Source organism: Gavialis gangeticus, unplaced genomic scaffold (assembly GCF_001723915.1).
Source record: "Gavialis gangeticus isolate Ggan-Ray unplaced genomic scaffold, GavGan_comp1, whole genome shotgun sequence".
Classification (NCBI taxonomy): domain Eukaryota; kingdom Metazoa; phylum Chordata; order Crocodylia; family Gavialidae; genus Gavialis; species Gavialis gangeticus.
Genome location: NW_017728982.1, coordinates 1,284,254 through 1,306,951, shown reverse-complemented (window position 1 = coordinate 1,306,951; position 22,698 = coordinate 1,284,254). Strand labels below are relative to the sequence as shown.

Here is a 22,698-nt window from a genome sequence, read left to right as displayed (position 1 = left end):
AGGCTGGGCGGACAGGACAGGCCGGCGGGGGTCCAGTAAAGCGGGGTGAGACGCACGGGTGTCTCTAAAAGACCCTGCAGTCGCTCAAAGCGGGTTTCCTCCTTGTTGCTCAAGCTCCAGGGGCTGGAAGAGCAGGGCTTTTGGCTGCAGCCTCCCTCTGCTTGTAGGGCAGGGCAGCCGATGCCCCGGCCCATTTTGGCTCTAGGGTAGTTAAGCACCTTGGCACGCTCGATCCCATCACGCTGTTCCCCAGTGGCTTGGGTCCTGTCGGCGAGAGCCTGGGGGAAGCCTGCTCCCATCCCACCATCCTGCCAGGGGGACGCAGTGCTGAGTTCTCACAGCACCTCACCTCGCGGGTTAGAGCGGTCCCCAGTGTGCCAGGGCTTCGATCGGACCTTGGTCCTGAACATTTTGCGGGGTCAGAGCTAGTGCTAAGCAGCCAGTGGCCAGGCCAGAGGCAGGCGTCCCTTTGCTGCACAGGGGCTGACACCTTCTTGGATCAGCTCTGCCAGTGAGCTGTGCCCATGATCTGCAAGTGGGCAACTGGCACCATTTGGAGTTGACTTCCAGAGGTGCTGAGCCCACTGTCTCCGGCCTTGCCTGGCTCTGCCAGTGCACAGCACCTCAGATACACGGGCCTGGGGAAAAGCAAGTCACGGTGCTTTCTCCCCTGAAAGGGCTTGTGCCTTGTGGCACTGGGGGTGTACAAGCGGGACAGAAGGACCTACCTGAAGTGCAGAGGCTTCAGCACCAGGGCGGTTTTTAGAAGAATTTATTTTGGAAAGCGGCACAGAAAGAGCTTCGCCGTTAAAAAATCAAATCCCGACTCTTAGAAAAGAAACTCAGTCTGTGCCGTGATGGTCGCTGAGACCCTGCCTGTACCCGCTGCCCACCAGCCACCACTGCTCCTGGGAGAAGGGGAGCAGGGTGGGTCATGGTTGGAGCCACGCGAGGCCACAACGCCCTCCCCGGCTGAGCCGAGCCTGCTGGCCCCTCTGCTCAGACAGAGGTGGACGGTGTGTGCGAGAGGAGGGGGGAGAGACGGGGGAACACGGGCAGCTGCTGCGGTTGCAAAAGGGGCAAGCGCTATTTCTTGCCTCTGACTTTGGTCCAATGGGGGCACGCAAGCCAACTGGGAACCCATCCGGGGGAAACCCATGGAGCCCTGAGGCTGCTGCTGCCAGCGGACAGATCCCAGCCACCCTGGCAGGAGCTGGGGTGGCTGCAGAGGGAGGGGGGAACAGGGCACCAGCCTGCCGGTCCCGGGCACTTGGCTTTGCTTTGGCTACCAGAGCCAGGGAAGCCACTACGACTCTGCCAGGGGCTCCCTCCCAATACCAGGAGCACCCGAGAGCGAGCCAGGGGCTCCATGTCCTCCCAGGACAACTGCTGCTGTCAGCAGCAGTCCCCAGCTCTGCCCACCCAGCGCTTCTTCCAACAGAAGCATCAGCCTCACAGTCACAGGGCCAAGAGAAAGCACCCCCGCGACTTTGCTCACAGTCACCGGGAGCCCTGCAGTGGCAGCTGGGGGCCAAGCAGGGGCTGGGCGAGAGCCTTCCCTGCCCTCACAGTGGGGCCAGCAGGCCAGGGCCAAGCCACCCGTGCAGCAAAAAACAAACGGAGCAGAACAAAGCAAACAGCTTAACAGTGTGCAGAGACAGACAAACAGGTGGACAGACAGCAACACCTGTGCCATGCACAGCCAGACCGCACCGCAGCGGGGAGCGCAGCTCCAGGGCCCGGCGTTCCTCTCTAGGAGAGCATCCTACCTGTAGCCAGGCTCCTGCCAGCTGCCTGGGGGGTGGGCCAGGGCTGCGCTGAGCACGGACAAGGAGCCCTGAGTGTCGCTGCCCAGCAGACTCCTCAGTAAATGGTTTAAGGCTTGTTCAGCTTGTGCAAGGAGGGAGCAAAGCTCCTGCACTGGGGAACGTGGGGCCCTCACAGTCTCCTTTGCTTCACATGTCCATGCTGTGCTAGCCCCTGAGCCGCACCAGCGCCTGCCTCCCTGTGGTAAACAGCAGCGGGCTGCGGCTGAGCTGGGTCGGTAACAGCCGCGCCTGGTGCCCAGGCGAGGGTGCAGCCAGCGCCTCAGGTCCTCAGCCCCAGCTAGCAAGTCTGCTGCTCCCTGCTAGCCAAGAGGAGCTCAGAGGCCATGTCCCGGCCAGGGTATCCTGGACCCGCACGAGCCCCCTCATGAAAGCCCGTGGTTCTTTCACCGGTGGAGAACTTGGGGGCCAGTGGGCTCCAGCCAGCCTCATCCCCCTGTGTCCCCAGGCTGGGCATGGGGGGCTCAGCCTCCACCTCGACCTCCTCCATGTCCTTCTCTGTGTAGAGCAGGACAGACTCCATCTCCATCCCGTCTTCCAGGGTCCGGTGCTTCCCGCCCCGGTGGTACCACCTGCAGGCGGAGGAGCTATGGCACGTCAGGTCAAAGGCCACTTGGTGCCGGGTCAGGTACACCTCCAGCATGTAGTAGACAGTCCAGAAGACAGTGAAGCAGCCCAGCAGCATGAGCGTCTGCAGTGGGGGCGGAGAAAGCCCCGTGAGACCCCCAAGCAGAACAGCCAGACCCCAGACCCCTGTGTCCTGCCACCCCCTTTCCCAATGACTTGTGTCTGCTACACAGGGTGCGATGGGGTGGCACCGCCAGGAGGAACTGGGGCCTGTGCTGGGCCTTAGAACCGGTCTTGCTTCCCAGGGGCCCTGGCTTGTCCCAACCACGGCTGGCCTGGAGGCGGGAGGTTGAGGAGAAGCCTCATGTTCCCTGCTGATCCCCACAGAGCAAGCATTGCCTTCAGCTCCTGCCCAGGAGAGTGGGGCAGTGGGGACATGAACCGGGGAGTGGGGAGAATTCCCAGGACACCGAGAAAGGTCTGGGAGCCTCTTGCCCCAATCTCCTCTCCCCTGGGGCAGCAGCCGGGTCAGGCACCGATCCCTCTGATCACTGGTGTGTGGGGATGGAGCTGGTGATCCCAGGGGAAGCTGCACTCCCCTGTGCTCAGCCCTGGCCATGCAGCCCCAATCTCTGCTTCCAGCCAGGCTGGGGACATGGCACCCACCCGTCCCACCTCACCCGCCCGGCGCTACCTTGAGGGTGTTGGTGGTGATGGTGTACGGCTCCTGCTCTGGGATGTCCAGTCCCGGGGGGCACGGCAGGGAGAAGCCATTGTTCAAGTACTGCCCACTCATGGCCTCCTCCAGCAGCCTGAAGGCAGGAGACACTTGCAGCCAGGGGCAGGGGCACCACTGCCTCCCCTCCCTGTGGGAAAGGCCCCGTGCGTGCTCGCCTCTGGGGCAGGGGCCAGGTCACCCTCCCTCCCAGGGCCAGACACATCTGGCTGCTACCAGCCCCCTGCAAAACCTATGGCAGGCCCCTGCAGGGCTCCATGCCCTGTCCTGACCCTGCCTGCCAAACCAGTTCCCCCATGCACTTTCCCAGGCCAGGATCTACGGTTCCCAGGGTTCAGCCTCTGCTCGCCCTTCAGATGGGATGAACCCCAGTCTCCCCTCAACTAGGGCTGGTGCTACATCCCTGGGATGCTGGGACAACCTGCCAGCCGTGCCGAGCTGCAGGCCGTGCACACACCCCACAGGGGCACTCCCGAGCAGCTTGGTTAATGGCCCATGGAGTCCTGGGGCTAGTGAGAGCAGTTTGGTTCAGGGGTGGCCATAGCTCCGCTGGCCTGGGGTAAGCTCCATGCGGCACCTTTGCCCGCGGCCCCAACACCCACATGAACCGCCCCCTCCACCAGCAGCCACTGAGGAAGCAGGGCATCCAGGACGCAGGTGGGTGGTGGGGACAGGGCTCCCATGAGGCCAGCAGCCTACCTCTGCCGCTGCTTCATTTCATCTGGGGCCCAGGAAGAGCCATATAGCGTCAGCTGCCACTGCTTCAGCAACCCTGCTGGCAGGGTCTTGTCCCCTGGGGAAGCAAGGTGCCGTGGTCAGGCCGAACGCTGCCAGCTGGGCCCAGGCAGCACCTGGTGCTGCTGCTTCCCAGCCAAAGCAGAGGGCTCCTGATGGCCCAGGAGGCAGCAGGGAGCCTGCACCCAGAACAGGCCATGGGAGGACATGTGTGTGGGCACGCCTCTGCTTGGAAAGCCTGTGACTGGCACGGGGATGGGCTCTTTCTTTGCTTTCCCTGCAATACTGCAGGCAGCGGATAGCAGGGGTCATGCACCCCCTCAGCCCCACCCCACTCCCGCCCCCGCCCCCCCACGAGCCCAAGGCAATGCCAGGAGGTGTCCACATCCAATATCAGAGCACAAGGGTGGAGAAACCCTGCCTGGACCCTTCTGGTCTTGAGGGAAGGGACTCACCAGTGTCCCTGATGACAAGCCTGTAGGTGCCCTGGGCCTCCTCTCCCCAGCACCGCACTGTGGAGAAGGTCCAGTCAGCGAAGCCACTGGGGTCCCTGCAAGAGGAAAGGCACGAACGTGAAACTGCCACCGGTGACTGGGGTGTGACAGGCCCAGCTGCCCTGGTGCAGGGACTGGGCACCCCTGGACCATTACACAGGGCCTGGTGTGAGCCAGGGGAGACTGTGGGGACAGAGTGAGACCCCACGTGGTCTGCAGGGCAGCGACAGGGCGAGCTGCCACCTAGCCAGCACTGCTCAAGCACACAAAGCAGCTCACAGAGGCCATCCCTGCTCCCTGGGGGCTGGGTTACAAGATGCTCAGAGGTAGCCTGTGGCAAGAGTTGCACTGGACACTGGCTGGGAACGGGGAGAGGTGCATGACTGCACACCTCGCCCTTATTGCCCCAGCGCAGTGCAGGGGCCTGCTCTGTGCCTGGACCCACCTCTGGCAGATCTGCGGGCTTTGCCAGGTTCGGAATTGAGCTCCCCAGGGCCAGCAGGGCAGGAGATACATGGGAGTCCCCACAGCCCAAGGAACCATCTTCCCACCCCTCCATGGGTGTGCCACTCCCATCAGCCAGCCCAGGGCCTGCTGCACTTACGAGTCCATGCTCCGCGTGGTCCCAATCAGTGACATGATGCCGCTGGGACAGAAGAGCCTGATCTCCAGGTTGCCGCGGCGAGGATGAGTGATGGTGACGGTCACCGCCACGTGCTCCAGCGTCCTCATGCCCGACAGCTCCAGGTCAGCCAGGGTAACTGGGGAAGAGGGGGCTGGCTGGAGCATTCCCAGATGCCCAGCAGGGTGGGCAGCTTGCTGGCACTGATGAGGCCTTCCTGCTCCTTCTCTTCCCTCCCTCCACCCTGGGCCACGAACAGAGCTTCCACCCAGCGCAGCCCTGGGGCCTGGACGGCCTTCTCAGGCTCTGGCCAGCCCCAGGGGAAGCAGCTCCGAGTGTGCTGTGCCCCCAGCTCTGATGCACAGTGACTTCATGGGAAGCTCATGTGTGCCTTGCTTTTCCCACATGCACTGAGCAGCTTGGGCACCCCAGGTGCAGGAGGTGGAGCGCAGGACATGCCACCTGTCTCTGCAGGAAGCTGGTCCCACGGACCAGGTTTGTCTCCAGAGGAAAATCCCTTATGCCCCCAGTGCTGCAGAACAGCATCACCGGAACAAGTCAGGTGGTTCCTGCTGGTGGCTGTGAGGGGCAGTGAAGTCAGGAGAGCAATGGGGATGGGGTGAAGGGGCTTGCAACATGGGGCCACCACTCCAGAAGGGGCTGGCAGCAGGCACACGGTTTAGTGAACAGACGCCCCCCAGACACCTGGCAGCACTGCAGGCCGGGGCAATGGACCTGCCCTCTGAGACATTAGCATGGATGCGGGGGCCACGAGAAGCTTTCCCGCACTGTCCTGTGTGCCCCTCCCCACAGCCCTGGCTGTGGCGGCCCCTCCCTGCAGGGCCTCCCTGTCTGGATTAGATCCGGATTTGATGCCGTGCACGCAGGATGGGCAGTTGACAGCAGATTCCTGACTCAGAGTCTGCAAATGCCAGAGCAGGCAGAGGGCTGCCGGGAGATTCAGGGGCACAAGCAACCTTTGATCTTTGGCCACCAGGAGTTAATCCTGGGCCCTGTGCTGGCTGGGGCCCCACACATGGGGCTGACCTCAGCCCTCCCAGCCTCACCGTGCCCCAAGAACTAGGTCTTGTTTCCCCTTCCAGGCTGTGAGCAACTGGCCTAGGGAGATAGCTGCCAAGCTGAGTCCTGACTCCCAGCCCTCGCTCCAGCTGCCAGCCCATGTAGTGATGGAGCTGCCACCTCCGCAGCTGGCAAGTCTGATGTCAGGAGCTGGCGTTGCAGCTCGGTGAAGCTAGTCCTTTGGCCGCCCCCACAGCCCCGGCCAGGGAGCAGGGGGCAGCTCCTGCCTGTCTCCAAACTACAGGAATGAGTGGGGCCTCAACAGCTCTTGCGGGCTGCCCTCACTAATGGCGCTCATTAGTCATGAAGCCACGCGGGATTCTCACTTGCATCCTGCCTACAGCGCCCGGCTGCAGCTCCAGACACCCTTGGTGCCTAAGAGAGCAAAGGGTTGGCTCTGAGACACCCCTGCGGTACCTGGGCTGCCAGCAGCCTCTCGCATTCCTTCGGCTCTGCTCCCACAGAGCCCTGGCTTTCCCCAGCTGCCTGTTTGTGACGCTGCTCCCGGCCGCACAATTCCTTTTAGGGCAAATGCGTGCAAAGCTGGCCGGGCTGTTCCTCCCCTCACCGTGAACTTGGAGCTCTGAGCGAGACACGAACAAGCTCGACTGCACTAACAAACCCGGCCCCGGCGCTGTGCAGGCCTCGGGGCACCGCCCCTGGGGCCGTAACGCTGAGCTCCTTGCTCAACTGCTGCCACCCGGGAGAGACCCTCGGACCAGCTTCTCCAGCCCTGCCCCTTGCTGGTCCAGGCAGCATGAGGCTAGGCAACCCAAGGTTGGCACCACAGCCCTGGAGATGGCAGGGCCCTAGGCTCAGCCCTGGGTGGGGGGGGGGGCAATCCCTCAGCCTGCTTGTGCCACCCCACATAGGTACTGTGGGCTAAACGCAGGAGGCCCAGGGTCAATCGGGGGTCCTGAGGCCTCAGAGGCAGCCTCCCATGGGCTCCCACCAGGGCTAGCAATGGGTGTCATCTTGCAGGGGCAGGGAGCAGCAGTGCTGGTGCCCACATGGTGCAGTGATGCAGGCAGTGGGGGCAACTCCCCTGGGACAAAGGCAGCTTGTTCTGAAGGGCACGGGGCAGCGGAGCCCAACCAGCCCTGAGCTGGGCTGCACCATGCCAGCTCCTCTTCCTTGCCAGGCCTCCCCCCAGTAGCGGCTCGGAGAGACGCCTTGTTTGTGCAGACAGGATGGCCAAATCAGGAGCTGCAGCATTACCTAACATGGTCACAGCCGCCGAGCGAGCTGGACTGGCTATGGCCCAGCGCCCCACGGCTGGGAGCACTCACTCCCCTCTCTGGTTTCCCAAAGACATCCGTTCATTAGCCTTATCGTGAGCCGGGAGGGGGAGCAGATCAACAAGCAGGACAGTCCCTCTGGAGGCAGCAGTAACCCAGGGGAAGAGGGAAGGATCTGGACACTTAACTCCCTCATTCCCAGACTGAAACACTCCTGGGCCTGCCCTGAGCCAGCCTGGCCAGCTGCCCTGTGCTGCCTGTAGCTCCAGCAGTGCCGCCCCTGCCTAGCTCACCTGCCCCTGCTGCCCCTCCTTGTCCTGGCCTGTCTCCAGCACAGCCCCTGCTCCTGTCCCTGGTGTGTCTGGAGCTGCAGCACATGATCCCCCTCCAGTGCAGCCTGCAGCCAGTGCCCCTGTCTCGAGGCCAACCAGCAGCCTCCTCCAAAGGCAGCACAAGTCTGGTCTGCTCTGCTTTAACCGTGCAGGCTCTGCGGTAGCCAGAGATCCCCTCTTCCCTGGGGCTCCCGGCTTCCCCCTGCTCTCTTGGCCTACGGGACGGGAGGAAGAGGCCCCTCACCTGCAGACCGCACAGGACCTCTTTGAAGGCCATGCTCAGGACACCAGTGATGTGGCTGCGGTCATCTGTGCTGCCCACTTCCCTCCTCCTGGATCTGCCCTTCCCAAGCTCCTTGCAGACTGGTGCCCAGCAGGCAGGGTGGGGAGGGACTTGGAGGCTCCACGGCAGGTGCCCCGTGAGTCTGGAGGCCCTGCTTCTCAAAGCCACCATGCCCACGGAAAGGGCTGCACAGAGAGCCGGGCGACACTCACCGTTCCAGGAGACCTCGAGCCTCTGCGGGAGGAGGGGGATGGCCTTCCCCTCCCTGAGCACGGGGCTGATGTACGATAGTAAGTACGGGACGGACTCCCAGATCTGTGAAAGGAAGCGGAGGCATGTGTGGGTTCCACCCTGGGTTGTGCCCGCTCCGGCCCCTCGGCCTCAGGCATGAGCCTCTGAGCCTGGGTCTCGCTCAGACCGGCCTTATCACTGATGCCCCCATCACAGGCCTCCGTGTCCTTGCTGCTAAGCACTTTGCAGCAGCTCAGTGAGCACCTGCAGTCTTCTGTTAACGTGGGGACTTTGATGTGGGGCCTGGGAGTGAGGTGTCACACCCTGGGATGCTGAGAAAAGCCGTGAGTGTGAAGCTAGAGCAGCAGAGGCCAGGTGAAGGGAAGTGGTACCAACCCGCAAAGCACAGGAGGCCACAGCTTGTCCCAGAGCAGAGGGAATGCTGCAGGGGGGTGGGAAGGAAGCTGAAGGGACTTGATTCAGGCCTCACAGTGAATCAGTAGCAGAGCTGGGCACAGGACCTAGAAGTCAGGACTCCCCACTGCTGCTCCAAGCTCCACGGCCCCGCCGTGGCTCTCCAAGCCCCACTGCCGCCTGCAGAGACCACTGCATCCCCCTGCTCAGGCACTCAGTGCTGCCTGCCATCGGAGGAGGGGCAGGCGCTGCCGCCTCCGCATGCTGCTGCTACGCCTCCCGGGACCATAAATCAGACCTGTTGGGTCCCATAAACAAGGCTCCAGCCATGGCTATATATAGTGCTCTGAGGATGCAGGTTAGCCAGCTCTGCTGCAGGGCTCATTACCTCATCCCCCAAGCAGCCTCCTTGCGCAGGCCGCCCACCCGGCTGCAAAGGCCTTGGCTACCCTAGAAGGTGACCCCCGACCCCGGAGGCTGCGGGAGAGGAGCTCTGGCAAAGCAGGGGCTGCAGGGCAGGGTGTATGGGGCTAGCTGAACTCTCTGCCATGGCTGCACTGTTGTCACTGAGTGTTTGGCACTGCCAGGCTGCAGGCCCCCGGGGACCTGAGGTCAGGCTGGGGCTTCCCTTCCCAGGCTCTGCGGCCAGGATGGAGGCAGTGACTCTGCTGGTGGAAGTCAGAAGCACGGCGCAGCCAACCCGTGCTCTGGGCCATGCTGTGGGGGGTAGTTGGGCACGGGAGCCCTGCTTTTCTGGGTCTGCCCTGAAGGAGCAGCCAGGCCCCACCGCAACACTGTCTCTCTGGGAGGCCATATGGAGCAGCCCTGAGGGGGGGCCAGAGCTGTGAATTACCTTGGCAGCATTGACCAGCCTCCAGGCGTTGAGCAAGCCGAAGCCGTGCTGGTGGCTGTGACTGAAGCCAGCCTGGTTGGTGTCCCAGACGGCACGATGATCTTCGTACTGCAAGACAACCGAGGGGCCATGTCACCCTGGAGAGGCTGACCGGGTGTGGGGGGGCACACGTCTCTCCTACGCACGGCCAAGGTCAGCTGCCTGGCTGCGCACAGGGACAGGGCAGCTGGGATGTACCCTCCCCACCACCTCTTCCCAGCTCCCTGCGGTGGGCTCGCACAGATACCAGCTGGCCTGGCCCATCAAAACCCACCACCTGAGCTGCAGATGGGTGGAGGGTGAGTAACACAAATGTGGCACAGTCAGGATTCCCCACGACCGTGCCACAGGAGAGCAAGCGGCACCCAGAGCAGTGCTGCCTCCGCAATGAAACACCCCAACTGGTGCCTGGTGCCCTCAGTCCCCGCAGTCCTCAGGGAGGCAAGAGGCCTTATCTGAAAGGAAGAACTAAAGCCTCTGAAACCTGTGGGCGGATCAGGTCTGGCTCCCATTACTGGTCAGGCCTGACACTTTGGAAGTGGCTGCTTCCAACTGTGGAAAAAATTGCTGCCTGTCAAAGCAAGTTTTATCTTGCTGCATAACATAAACCGGGGGATGCACACACATGCGCACACACAGGCACCCCCATGTAGAAAGAAACCCTGTCCGTGTGCCACATCCCAGTGCCTCATTCAGTGCCTGCTGCTTCCTCCTGCAGCCCAGGCCACACTGGAGGCAGCAGGGGCTGCCCTGGAGCAGGGGCTGTAAGGACTGTGTCCAGTGGGAGCTCTGCCCCCTCTGCTTCAGGCCCCTGGTAGCAGAAAACACACAAGGGCTTCCTGGGCCTTCCTGCTTTCCCATGGAAAAAAAAGTCATCCTGCATGCTGTCCCGGCCTGTGCTGCCCCAGCTCGCAGCCTAGCCATGCTCTGGCAGACCCAAAGCTGCCTGGGACAAACACCCCGCAGGTCATCCTGGTGGAGCAGGCTGCTGCCTGCCTCCTGCACATTCCTGGTGGGACCCAGGGCAGGTCAGGAACATGGAGAAGTGGAGGGGGCAGAGCAGCCACCCTGAGATCCCCGCAGCCAGAGCCAGGGGAGAAGCCTCCCTTGCAGGGCTGTCTGCTCACCTTTGTGGCTGTGAAGACAATGATATGCTGGACATCCCGCCAGGTGAGGCAGGGCCGCACCTGGAGCATCAGGGCAATCATGCCAGCTGCCAGTGGGGCAGCAGCCGATGTGCCTGTGTGGCCCTCCGTGCAGCCCGTGCCCTTCTTCAAGTCCCAGTCTGTTGTCACCTTTGAAAAGAGAAGAGACATTGCCTGTCAGATGCCTCAGTCCTCACAGTGCCCCAGAGGGCTGGGCTGCTATAGCTGTTTTGATGGCAGGGGAACTGAGGCAGGGAGAGGCTAAGGGACTTGGCCAAGGCCTTGTGGGAGGTCTGTGGCAGAGCGGAGACTGGAACCAGTCACAGTTACAAAACAAAGCACTAAAAGCAGCCCCAGGCTTCTCCACGTTGGCACATGCTGCCTGCCCTAGGCAGGGCAGTGTGGCTGAGGAGCAGCTCGTCCCATCGCACGCCACTAAGCCTGCCGGCATTGCTGGGAGCACGTCCCCCGGCCTCCCAGCTCAGGTTTGGTGCCTTCCCTGGGCCACAAGAAGGCTGGAGCTGATGGGGTAGCAGCGGTGCAGGGCCAGGGGCTGGGAAGCTCCACGCAGGGACATCAGGGTAGGACTCATAGCAGGAAGCCCCAGCAGGACTCCAGGGATCCCCTGGGGGAATGACCCCTCCCCCAGCCCCCAGCACAGTTCTCCCCTCTTTCCCTACCCCAGGAAAAGTATCCAGGGACATTTTGGGGCCTGGCAACAGCAGCCTCCCCTCCCAACTGCAGGGCCAAGAGCACGTCTGTCTCCAGAAGGCACCTACCAGCCACTGTCAGCTTGTCCCCAGTTGTTGGGAGAGCAGCAGAGCTGGGAACAGCACCCAGCATCCCAGCTCCAGCCTTTGGGCCATAACTCCCCATCCCCAGCACAGGGCCAGGCTTCCCGGGCTTCGTGAAGTAGACCAGTGAACCCTCCACACCAGGAGCAGGGGCTTTGGCCACAGGCCAGCAGGACTGTCCTCTGCACCAAGCCATACCCACGGCTATGACCTCAGGGCCCAGGAGATGCCAGACAGGCTCAGAGCATGTGGCACATGTCTGCGGAGGACAGATGCCAGGCAGACACTCATCCGGCACACTGCGTTTAGGGACAGCACAGCCCTGCCCTGGCCCTTAGAACAGCAAAGCCGGGCACCTCACAGCCAACGTATAGTACGGTGCGCCAGGCCCAGGACACAGTGGCTTCCCTGCTCACCTGGCTGCCTCTTGCCCCACACTGAGCACCGTGGGGCCATCCAGGACAGGTAGCCGGACTCTGGGGCAGGGGCTGCATGCAGGAAGAGCAGCAGCTGATGGCACAGCAGGGGGGATGGTGTGCTCCTCCAGCAGCCCCCAACCCCCTCCACATGCAGAGAGTGACGGTCCCCAGTCATCGGGGAACTCCACATGGCTGAGCCGTATGGGGGGCAAGCGCTCTTGCTGATGCTGGCAGGACTGCTCATGGTTGTAGCCGGACAGGCCTAAGTGCCATTGCAATCGGCACCTTCCACGGGGGCTGGGGAGGAGCTGCCGTGCGCCTGACACGACTATGCCTGCGCTCACGTGCCAAGTTTTCTCAGATGCCTTTCATGAGTGCTCTGCTAACAGGGACCAACACAGCCACAGTCAGTCATTTCTGTCAAGAGGGGAAGTACACGGCAGCTGCTAGCCCAGGAGAGCAATAAACCAGTCGTAGCGTGGGACATAATCAAGCTATCAGGCCACATTGTGCTTTTAGAACCCCCAAGGTAATTGTGAATGAGTGCCATGGCAGGCCAGAGATTTACTTTGGCTTCAAAGCAGTGTAACTAGGTCACGTTTGGCCTTAATGTCTGCTTAGACGAGATGCAACAGGGGAGCCTTGGGGACACCATCAGAAAAGTCTCGTGAAAGGGCATGATTCTGCCCTTCTTCCTACCATGAAGCAGCTTTAATTGAAACCCAGTTCATGCCCACTGCAAACTGGCAAGCACGTTCATCTCTCTGCTTGCAGCGGGCTCTCCCCTGCCAAGAACCAGAGCCTCTTTGCTGGCTTTTATGTTGAGCTCAAGCCCGTGTTGTCAGCTTTTAACAGCTGCAGCTTGCACTCAGAGGCTGCGCATTATCCCAGAAACCCTGGGCAGCAGCACGCATTTTGGTAGGAAATGCGCATCGTGCCAGGGACCATATTAAATTCTTCCCATTAAGGAAACCGGAGAACATTTATAGCCTGAACAAGAGTAGAGATGGCTGCTGCAAGCATTAACTCCGTCTTGACTGAGGGATAATTAAAAGGCATTTGCAAAGCAGGAGGATGCACTCCTGGTACAGGGATGTGCCTGGCCCAGCTGAGGTGCCAGCTGCTTGCACTGCTGAGTGGGATATTGCAAAGGGTGAAGGGGTCTGTCATGCCTGGGCCACGTGAGGCATCTACCTCAGGCCTGTGGGCAGAAGTGCAACACTTGTAGTAGCCTCCTGTGAGCTGATTCCTGAGGGGGAAAGGGCATTCAAGTCCTCCCCAGAGAGGGTGCAGACCTCAGGCTGGATGGAACCTGAACAGGCAAAAGAAAAGCTGCCCCCTGCTCCAGGGTGGCAAGTCCAGCCAAGCCCTGAGCTGGGGGGGGGGTCTCCTCTTCCCTTGTGCCCATGGGGTGCAAACCAGCTGCCTTCATATAAGTTATTTGCAAAGGGAAACTCAAGCTCTGTTACTGGTTGCATTTCCTTTGCAGGAGTCTTAGTCTAACCTATTCCTTGGATGGGCATCTGGGCTTTCTCAGGGAAGAACCGCAGAACCCAGGAGCAAAGGGCTGGCAAGGCCCTTGGGGTCACCCCATCCAGTTGCCCGCTCCAGGCAGGACCGGCCCTGTCTGAAGCCCCCTAGATAAGCATGTGTCTACTTTGGCCTGCTCTTGTAAACTCCAGGAATGACCCGAACTAGACGATCTCCTGTGCCAGCCTGCAGAATCATCAGGACAGAAACGCACCTGATGATTTGTGAGCACACTAGCTGGGAGGGGCACGAATTTGTGCTCTTAGCCCCGTCTCCCCCAATCCATTCTAGGTGCAACAGGAAAAGAAGGAAGCCTGAGCCCCAGGGGAGGGGGAAGGGGGTCATGGCTCTGTCCATCCTGCACTTACTATAGTTTTGAACTGCCCCGGAGCGCTCTCTCCCCTCCCATCTTCCTGCGTGTGGGAAAGCAGCAGCTTGCAAAAACAACCAGCTGTGCCCGCTGAGCACAGCACGGCTGGAGCCAGCGCAGCCCAGGAACGGTGCCAGCAGTGTCCGCAGCAACACGTTCCCTTGGAAGCCCGCACTGCCAGCCGCCGGCCCCCATGCTGGGCCTGTGAGCGATGTCTGCTCCTGTTCTGTAGCGAGGCTACTAGGATCCCAGCCCTGGCCTGGAGAGCGGCTTCACCACAGCCAAACTGTGTGTGCTGTCTGCTAACGAGACACTGCACCTCTCTCTCGCTCTGGCTCCAGGAAGCTGCTTCGGACAGAAGACTACACAGGAGTGTGACCTGCTCTGCCTAGCTCTCCCCCTCTCCCATGTGGTAGGGGTTTCCCTTCCCAATGCAAGCCTAGGCCCATAGTACCATGGAGGAGTCAGAGATACGCTCCCATGTGCCACTGGCTGTGTTGGGGTGGGGTGGGGTGGGGTGGGGTAGGGAGGACACGCTGGGGCAAGAAGAGGTCTGGTCCAAGCCTGTGACACCAGGTATTGTGCTCAATTCATGTCCCCCTGGACACATGGGAATAGGGTAGCAGTGCAAGAGTGCCTGCCCCCTGCCCCAGGGATTTCTGGGTGGCAGGATCTGACACCCATGCCGAACTCACCTCCCCAGCCCAGTGCTGACCCCTGACCCATGAGAACCCCAGTCCCTGGAAGCAGAGCTTCTGCCTGCTCATGCAGCACAGATGCAGGAGCTGGCTTTCCAGCACACTGAGGTCATCGGCCAGGACAGCAAGGCTGTGCACAATGCTGGGGACCTCCTGGGAGCTGGCTGCCAAGATGAGCTACAGGAGGCACAGAGTGTTGTGTGCACCAGGGAAAATGAGAGCCCGCAGCCGCCCGGCCCGGGAGGTAGGCACATCCTCATCTGTGCCCTCTGCTACCATGTAGACCCCCCTGAAAAGATCAGCAATGTGCCAGGGGTGAGGAAGGGGGCAGGACAGCTGCTGTTGCAAGTAGCCCAATTCATCTCATCACCAATGCAGACTTTCCCAACGTCCCTGAGCACAGGTCCCAGACAGGAGACAAGCACAGCATGTTAGAGCGGAGCCTGGGGACACTGGAAGGGGAAGGACCCTGCTTCTGAGCTGCCCCTTTGGAACTGGGAGCAGAGAAGGGGCTCATTGCACCAGTGTCAGTCTCATGACCCTCCAGAGCCTGGCTCTGAGCTTCTGAGCATTGGGGCAGTGCGATGGGGCATGGGCCTCCGAGGGCACCTGTCCCATGGGTGTGCCAGCCCAAATTGAGGAATGTACCATGTTTGAGCCCACCCAGGGAAGTGGCCCTGAGCCACAGGGTTCCAGCTAGGGACTGGGTCTTGCTGTCCCCTGAACCTAGCAGAGTTCAGCTCTGGGACATTTTTTTGACAAGACGTTCTTTGGCAGAAAGGAGAAATGGATAAAAATATTTCTCAGCCCAGCTGGGAGGCTGAGCCGGCCTGTGGGGAGCAGAACTTGGTTAGGCAGCTCCGAGCTGGCTGCTATCTCTGCCCTGCCCCCAGGCAGCAATGGTGCAGAGCAGTCCCTGGATCTAGGCAGGGGGTGCAGGACTTGCCTCCAGCTGCACCAGGCTGGGGTCATTTGCTCCTCTGGGAAGGCACGAGACTAGTACAGGGGGTTCTAGGTTACATGACTAATGCCAGGGACAGCAGGGAACCAGCAGGGAGGGTGCAGTAGCAAGGCCACCAGCCTGGCTCCAGGAGGAAAGTCTGTGCTCACCCAGAGACCAAAACAGATAATGGTTAGACCCTAAACCCAGCATGGCCAAGAGCATCTGTCAGGGCAGGGGCATGGCCAGGGCCCTCAGACTCCAATGCTGAGACTCATCCCAAGGTGATGAAGCAGCCCAGCGGCTGGGGTGACTTATGGGGGACGCTGGTGTTGAGGCAGCCCTGGGATTCCCCAGCTTTGTCTCCAGGAGGCAGCAGCACCAGTGCAGACAAGGCTGATGTTCTGGGCAAAACCCTCCAGGAGGGAGAGGGCTCCACAGGGAGTCCCCAGCAGAGAGCCCCTGGCTGCATGGAGGAGGAGCGGGGACCCCAGCAGCGCTCTGGGCACCTTCCTTGAGACCAAACCTCTGACAGGGTCGGTGCTGGGGCCCTACTGTCGCAGGCCCGGGGAAGCGAGTGGGAAAGGGTGCCTGGCACATTACTCACAATGCTCCGCATCAACTTGTCGCCGCCGCTGAAGGTGACGGCCAGCATGGAGGCGCACTCCTCGGCGTAGAATGGCATTAAGCCCTTCTCGTCCACCGCACCTGGCGGAGCAGAGGGCATGGGTCAGAGGCAGTCCCTCCCCTCCCAGTGGCACATTTTGCCCTTCTCGTAGCTGAGGCTGGGCTTCCCATGCAGGAGCATGGGGCAGCAAGGCCCCACATCTCCAGCAGAGGCCTCACTGCAAAACGGCCCCTGTGGGGAAGCCCCACAGGGCCAAACGAATGCTAGGGGCATGAGATGCCCTGGAATCAGTGTCCCCAAACAGTGACAGTGAGGAGGGGAGAAGAGCAGGGCCTTTTCTGTGCAACCCTCACTTTCAGGGACACATCGGCCAGAGAGGACCAGGGGTCATTTCTGAGCCACCCACCGTCACCCTCCTCCTCTGCGCCTCGCAGGAAGGAACCTGCTGCAGAAACTTTTCATCACAGCCTTTGCTCAACACACGGGTCTCTATGATGGGCCTCAGCGAGAGGCAGAACGGGCTCCTGACCAGAGCCCAGGGCCAAGATTTGGGAGGCCTGGCCCATGCTCCTGGTTCTGCATGTACAGGCCTATGATTTCAGGCCCGTCACACTCCCTCTCGGTCTCCGTTTCTCCAGCTATTAACTCCTGGAAAAGAACACCCCCGTGAAAGCAGAGATTTGTGGATGTTGCTGCCATCCTAAGTGCCATTGTGCATCCACCCTCTCATTCATCCGCTGCCTGTGCACACCACACATGACATGGGGGCTTCCTAGCACCATCGTGATAGGGCACATGCAAAGGCTGCTGTGCACCCCCTCTGCACTGCAGCTGCCAGCTGGGTGGGGTGCTGTCCCTACTAGGGGTCCCAGGAGCAGCCCCTGACCAAGCCGCATGGTGCCCATGTCAGAACAGGGCCCTGCAACCCACGGGGCAAGGATTCTGGGACACTGATGTATTAAGTCTCATCCTAATTGGCAAAATGCCAGCAGATGACACAGAGCAGAGCTGCTGTCACTGGCAGCACTTCTGGCTTCCTGGCCACATTTTCTTAATGACGTGGCTGTCTCGGTCTCCAGCCCCTCACACTCGCTAATCTGTCCCCACCACCAGGATGTAGGCCAGGTGCCCCGCAGGTATGTGACAGGGCAGGTGCAGGCTCACATGTCCTGCCTGTCTGAGCATGCAGGCTGGCAGGAGCCCCTGGCTCCTAGACCTGCACTCTGCCCATTCTCCTGGACTGCCTCTTGGTCAATTCATTCTCTCCCAATTTATTTGCATCCAGGGCAGAGCCAAATCAGGACCTAACAGGGGCAGTTTCAATGCAGCACAACCAGGGGGGGTGATGTGGAGACCAGATCATCAATTCTGTATGCAGCAGAGTGATCTATGGTTTCCACGTGACCTCTCCTCCTTTGGCTCCCCAACCCTCCCACCACTGCACCACTCATGCACAGCCTGCATCCTCCGAGCACCATGCAAGCTCTGGGTCTTCCTGAGCTACCACGTGTGGAGTCTCGTGAGGGTGTAGGAGCTACTCCCTCTTGCAGGCCATGTTCCGTGGGACGTCAAGTTCTCACCCAGCTCAGACTGAGCCAATTTGGATGCACAAAGCCCGTGGCCTGTCCTAGATGGGGCCTGCAGAGGCTGGGGGCCAGGGTGCTTCTGAAACAGCTGCTTGGGGAAGTCAGCATGGTGCTGACTTAGCCAGTGCTCAGCGCCACCCAGGCTGGCTTCTTGTGATGATCCAGGACCTGAGCTTGGGCGCAAATCCCTGAATGAGCCCTCCCAGCCTTCTGGCCCAGAAACTTTTCTTAGAGCAGCAGCTGTTCAGCAGGTTTCACATGAGGCTGCAAGCACTTTCCAGCCCAACAGCTTCATCAGAGACAGGGACATAATGAGGATGGACCCAGGAAGGAAGGGAAGGGAGCTGGACCTGGGTGAGTGCTTTCCTGGCTGGCAGTTCTGCTGTGACAAATGCCTTCACTCTGCTTTCCCCAACAGACTGTCGACTCCCGCAGCTCCTCTGATACACGGTGCAGAACTTCCCCTTCTGTGGGCCAAAAGCCACCCACCCACCACACTGTATCATGGCCCAGCACTGCCAGCCAGGCCATCTCAGGGGCCCCCGGTGGAACAGGGCTTCTAAGGTGCTGGCACCTGCTGGAGGTGTGCTTAGCTTGCTGGGCAAGGCACAGACCCCAGGCAGATGTGATGAGCAACAAGGCCTCCTCCCACCCTCGCTGTGAGCAGTGCTGCCAGGGGAGGGAGCAGGACTGGAAGGGGCCTTGCTCTGTTATCTGGCTCAGAACAAGCGCAGCTCAGCTCAAGTGCCACCCCCTGCCTCTGCACAGCCAGTGGAGCAGCCATAGCCACGGCCATCCAGGCTGTATGGGGGACCCTAACCTCAGCTCCCTGGGGTGTCACACTGGGGAGCACAGCCACCCCGTCAGGACACTCCCCCACCCCCAGCCCAGGGAGCCAGGTACACGAGAGGTCCGCAGGTCCAGTTACCAATGGTGACGGTGTAGATGGAGTTGGCGTAGCCGTCGTAGTTGCAGTTGTCACTGTGCTGCCCCCCATTGCCGCTGGCCACGACAAAAATGCTCCCAAAGCCTCGGCGACCAGCAATGACCCCATGCTGCAAGGCGGCCTGTGGAGGAGGGTCGGGGGAGGCGTCACCACTCAAGAACATGTTCCCAGGAGCCTGATGTGCCCCACTCCAGCCTGTCCCTGCCGGGGAGGGGGAAGGGAGGAGCTGACCCCTGTTCCACTCTACCTTTCCCAGCTGATGAGGGCCGTCCACAGTCTTGCCATCGTCGTCAGGGCCCCAGCTGTGGAAAGACAACATGAACCCATCACACTGTGTGAAACCCTGAGCAGGCCCTGAAACCACGGCCCACAGACTGCCCTTGGGCTGCATACCATGGCCACTGCTGCTTGAAGTAGCACAGCAGGAACTAGGGCTGCTGGATCCTTCCCCCAGCTCTGCTGTATGATCCTGAGAGCTCATTGCCCTCCTCTGCACTCCAGCCCCCTCCTTGAGGTGGGGGCAACAACCCTGAGCCATCCTTGCCACAGGAAGGTACACAACTTTCATTAACGTCTGAAGAACCCTCTGCAAAGGGCACCAGAGACCTGCCAACTCTCCCTGTCACCCTGGGGCCTCCCTGTCTGTGGCCCCTCTACCAGTGCTGTCCTCAGGCCCAGCAGAAGCTATCTGGGGCAGAGCAAGCCGGCCCCATGCTGCCTGCTCGGTGTTAGGAGCGAGTGCACGAAGGGCGGTGCTGTTGATCTTGGTGCCTCACGGCTGAGTTGCTAATTGGAAACAGAGGAGCCGGGTGGAAGCGGGTCTGGAGGGAAGGCGGCGGCAGCTTGGCAACTGCAGACAAACCACAGCCCAGGCACTGCCAGCGCTCCCCACAGCAGGCTCTGGCTGGCCCCACAGGCGCAAAGGCCACAGTGCTGCTCCCATCCAGCTTGCTACGCTGTAGCAGCCCCTGCCTGCCCCACAGCCTGAGGCCAGGGCTCACCTGCAGCTATAGATGTCATTGATCTGATAGTGCTTGTTGAACGCGATGGCCTCCATGCTGTCGGTGAGAGGACCGTCCAGCACCCGGATGCCTGTGCAGCACAGGACAATTAGTGTCACAATTAGCAGGAACAAGACTCCACAGGTTTGCAGCTGGGGCACACTGCCCCTCAACCAGACCAAACTGGCTCTCCAGGTTTGCTGTCTGCAGATCAGCACTAGCGTATGAGCCACATGGGCTCATCCTGGCCTGGCAAACTGGGGGACCAGGCTAATGAGTCATATCCCCCCAGCACAGCATGAGGCAGCAGGGAGGAGTGAGTCTGGAAATGGGGTGCTCCTGGTCGCTGCTAGGTCACTGCGCACTGTTTTGCTGACCTGCTCTTGGCTTGTGGGCTGGGGGATGGAGAAGTGAGGCAGGGGACTCAGGTGAGACGAAAGATGTCACGTGTGGCCTCCATAGGACTCAAAAAGCCCTGGTGCTTTGTGCAAGAACACGGCTGTGTGCTCAGGCCTCCCAGACACCAGTCAGCTCACACAGTGCTGTGCCCACCCCCTCCTCTGCTTCAGCTGGGCACAACCCCCTTGTCTTCTGGGCCCAACTTCTGTGCTGTGGCACCATGCGCTGTCAAATAGCTGCTGTATTCCTCCCCAGACACAGCTGCATGCAGGCAGCAAGTGAAGGGGTCTCTTTGTGTACAGCCTGCAAAGCATTTTGGGATCTTGTGGGACTGAAGGGGGTCCCTGGGGTTGCGAAATGGGGTGGGGTTATTCTAAGGAGAACAGCACCACCTGCTGGACACAGAAACACCTGCACCCCGAGCAGAGGCAGCGGGCTTCAAGGGGGTGCAGCGTGTAGCAGGGAGTCCATGGTTCTGCAGCCACCACAGCCAAAGGGCAGAGGCAACTGGAACTAGCTTCCTGATGTAGCCAGGCCCACGTACAAGCCAAGGAGCCTTCGAGACCAAGCGTGAGGCAGTGCCAGGACTGTCCAGGGGATGGGAAAGTGCTTGGCTTCCCCGGGAGCACATGGTGCAGGACAGATGCTGCGGACGAACTGTTTTGCACGTGTTTCTGCACCAGGGGCCGTGTTATCTAAGGCCTGTTTCAACCAAAGAGGAAGCTTTCGGCTGCACGGCTGGAGTTTGAGGCAGGCAAGAGCTCACATGGCCTGGGCAGTGTCACATGGCACCAGGGGAGGTGTTTCTAGTGTCACGGGGAAGCAGGGACACAGTGGCTTTCAGATCATGGCAGCTGGACTTTTTCCAGGCCCTCCAGGATGGCAGCGACACAGGAGTGATGCCAGCAGAGGCCAGCCAAGCCCCACCCCTCACCCCGAGGTAAGGGAAAAATGTCCAGTGAGCACAGCAAAGAGGACCAAAAAGCCACTGGCCACAGAGAACATCACCTGCAATGCGGCTGCCATAGGCCACACCCACGGCGCAGATGCTGTTGTTGGGGACGGCCGCAATTTCACCGGCGCAGCGCGTCCCGTGGTGGTTCCCGTTCTCCTCATCTGGGTGGGGCATGGGGTCGGGGTCATTGGAGTTCAAGTCATAGCTGCCTTCAGGGCTCTGAGAACACACCCACCACCCTCGGTTAGAGGCTTTCTCTGAGGAAAGCAGGACTTAATACTGAGAGCCTCAGGAATTCAGAGGCAAGATCCATGTGGCCTTGTGCCCAAACACCCGTATTTATCCCTGCAGAAAAGGTGTAGCCAGAGCCAGCGCTGGGCACCGCTCCATGTTGGGGGGGTCCAATTCAAAGATGCTTCAGCATCCAGCTACGCCTCCTCATCCTCCCTCTTGTCCCAGCCAGCTTGCTGAGCTTCCAGCACCGCCTGGGCTTTCAAGGCACCGTCCTTTCTGTCCTTGCCAGTTTCCTTTCGTCAACTAATGATGACTGGGCCCATGGCCTCCACTCATTTGGTTTTTACCATGAGGGCTGGAGAGTCAAGCAGCCTCCACCTTGGGCACAGAAGCAAAGGGGCCACGGCTAGCTTCTGCTAAGCTTTGCCCAGAAGCCAAGTCTCATTGCAGGCCTTGCCAGGACATCGTGCCCTAGACTGGGCAGCTGGGTACTCACGTAATTTGGCTGTATGTCTTTGATAGTGTGCTCCACACCGTCGTCCACTACCACGACTGTCACGCCATGGCCCGTCACGTTCCGCTCCCACACGCCCGTCACATTGATGTCCTTCCCCGGGCTCCTCCTGTTGTTCTGCACACCAAAAAGAAAACGAGAGATGAGGGAAAGTAGGACAGGGCTGGAGGTCCCAAGCAGCAGAGCAGGTCTGGCTGGGGATGGCACTCCCAGTCCCCAGACAGGTGCCAGGAGTCCTGTCAGCCTCCCACAGCTTTGGGCTGGCTCAGGGCAGGGGAGAAGCTGGCAGCAGGGATGCAGAAAAAAGGGGCCCTGAGCACTGCAGTCCCCAGCGCTGGTGGCGAAGATCAAGGCCAGGCACAGGCCTCAGAAATCCCCACCTCCCATCTGCAGCAGAGACTGAGAGCTGCTGGCACTAACCCTCCTCCACGCAGAGTGTGTGTGGGGTGGGGGGGCCCTGCAGCATTTCCTCCACAATGAGCAGCGCAAGGCTGGTACCAAGACAGGCCATCGCTTCACCTCCATGAGCTTGTTAGCATCAGGCATGGCATCACCAAGAGACGGCTTTCCCTTCCGCGTTTGCAGGTCATACCAGGTCCCCCCTGCCAGCTCTGCCAGGCCACCCGTCAGCTGCAGTGAGACCCAGAGGTGCCCAGGGCCACAGGCCACTCACCAGATGCCACTGCTCGGGGTACTTGGGGTCATTAAAGTGCAGGCTGCGCTTGGAGCGCTTCAGCAGCTTCTGCTCTGAGTGCCACCGCACGCTATCATGCTGTGCAAACAAAGCCTCCACAGCTCTCCGCACTGTCTCAGGCTCCTGACTCGTGTGCCCGGCCGGCTGGTAGGCAAAGAGGTAATGGCCCCGCAGTTCCCCAACACGGCCCACGTTCACCAAGCCAGCAGTCCTGGCCAGGTCATCTGCCTGCTGCACCAGCTCCTCCTCGGACAAGGCAGCCCCCTCAGGCATGTTGAGGCTCACTGCCCAGGTGAGCTCGCCGAAGCCTCGGGCCTTCCCTGAGGTCTCAGCTCCAGGTTCGAGTTCTGCACTGTGGGCAAGTCCATTTGGCATCAGCACGGGCATCGTGGCTA

General features: G+C 60.8%; 1 protein-coding gene across 1 annotated transcript; it reads right to left on the bottom strand.

Moving 5' to 3' along the window:
- Positions 1-758: 758 nt before the first annotated feature.
- Positions 759-22,690, bottom strand: PCSK7 (proprotein convertase subtilisin/kexin type 7). The gene is made up of 15 exons (XM_019511766.1): positions 22,283-22,690; positions 21,592-21,726; positions 20,915-21,080; positions 19,508-19,598; positions 18,754-18,808; positions 18,489-18,627; positions 15,954-16,054; positions 10,578-10,745; positions 9,412-9,519; positions 8,126-8,228; positions 4,963-5,119; positions 4,320-4,414; positions 3,829-3,922; positions 3,088-3,205; positions 759-2,517 (listed from the first exon to the last, which is right to left on the bottom strand). The coding sequence occupies exons 1-15, from the start codon at positions 22,688-22,690 to the stop codon at positions 2,107-2,109; spliced, it is 2,349 nt and encodes a 782-aa protein (XP_019367311.1). The 3' UTR covers positions 759-2,106.
- Positions 22,691-22,698: the final 8 nt, after the last annotated feature.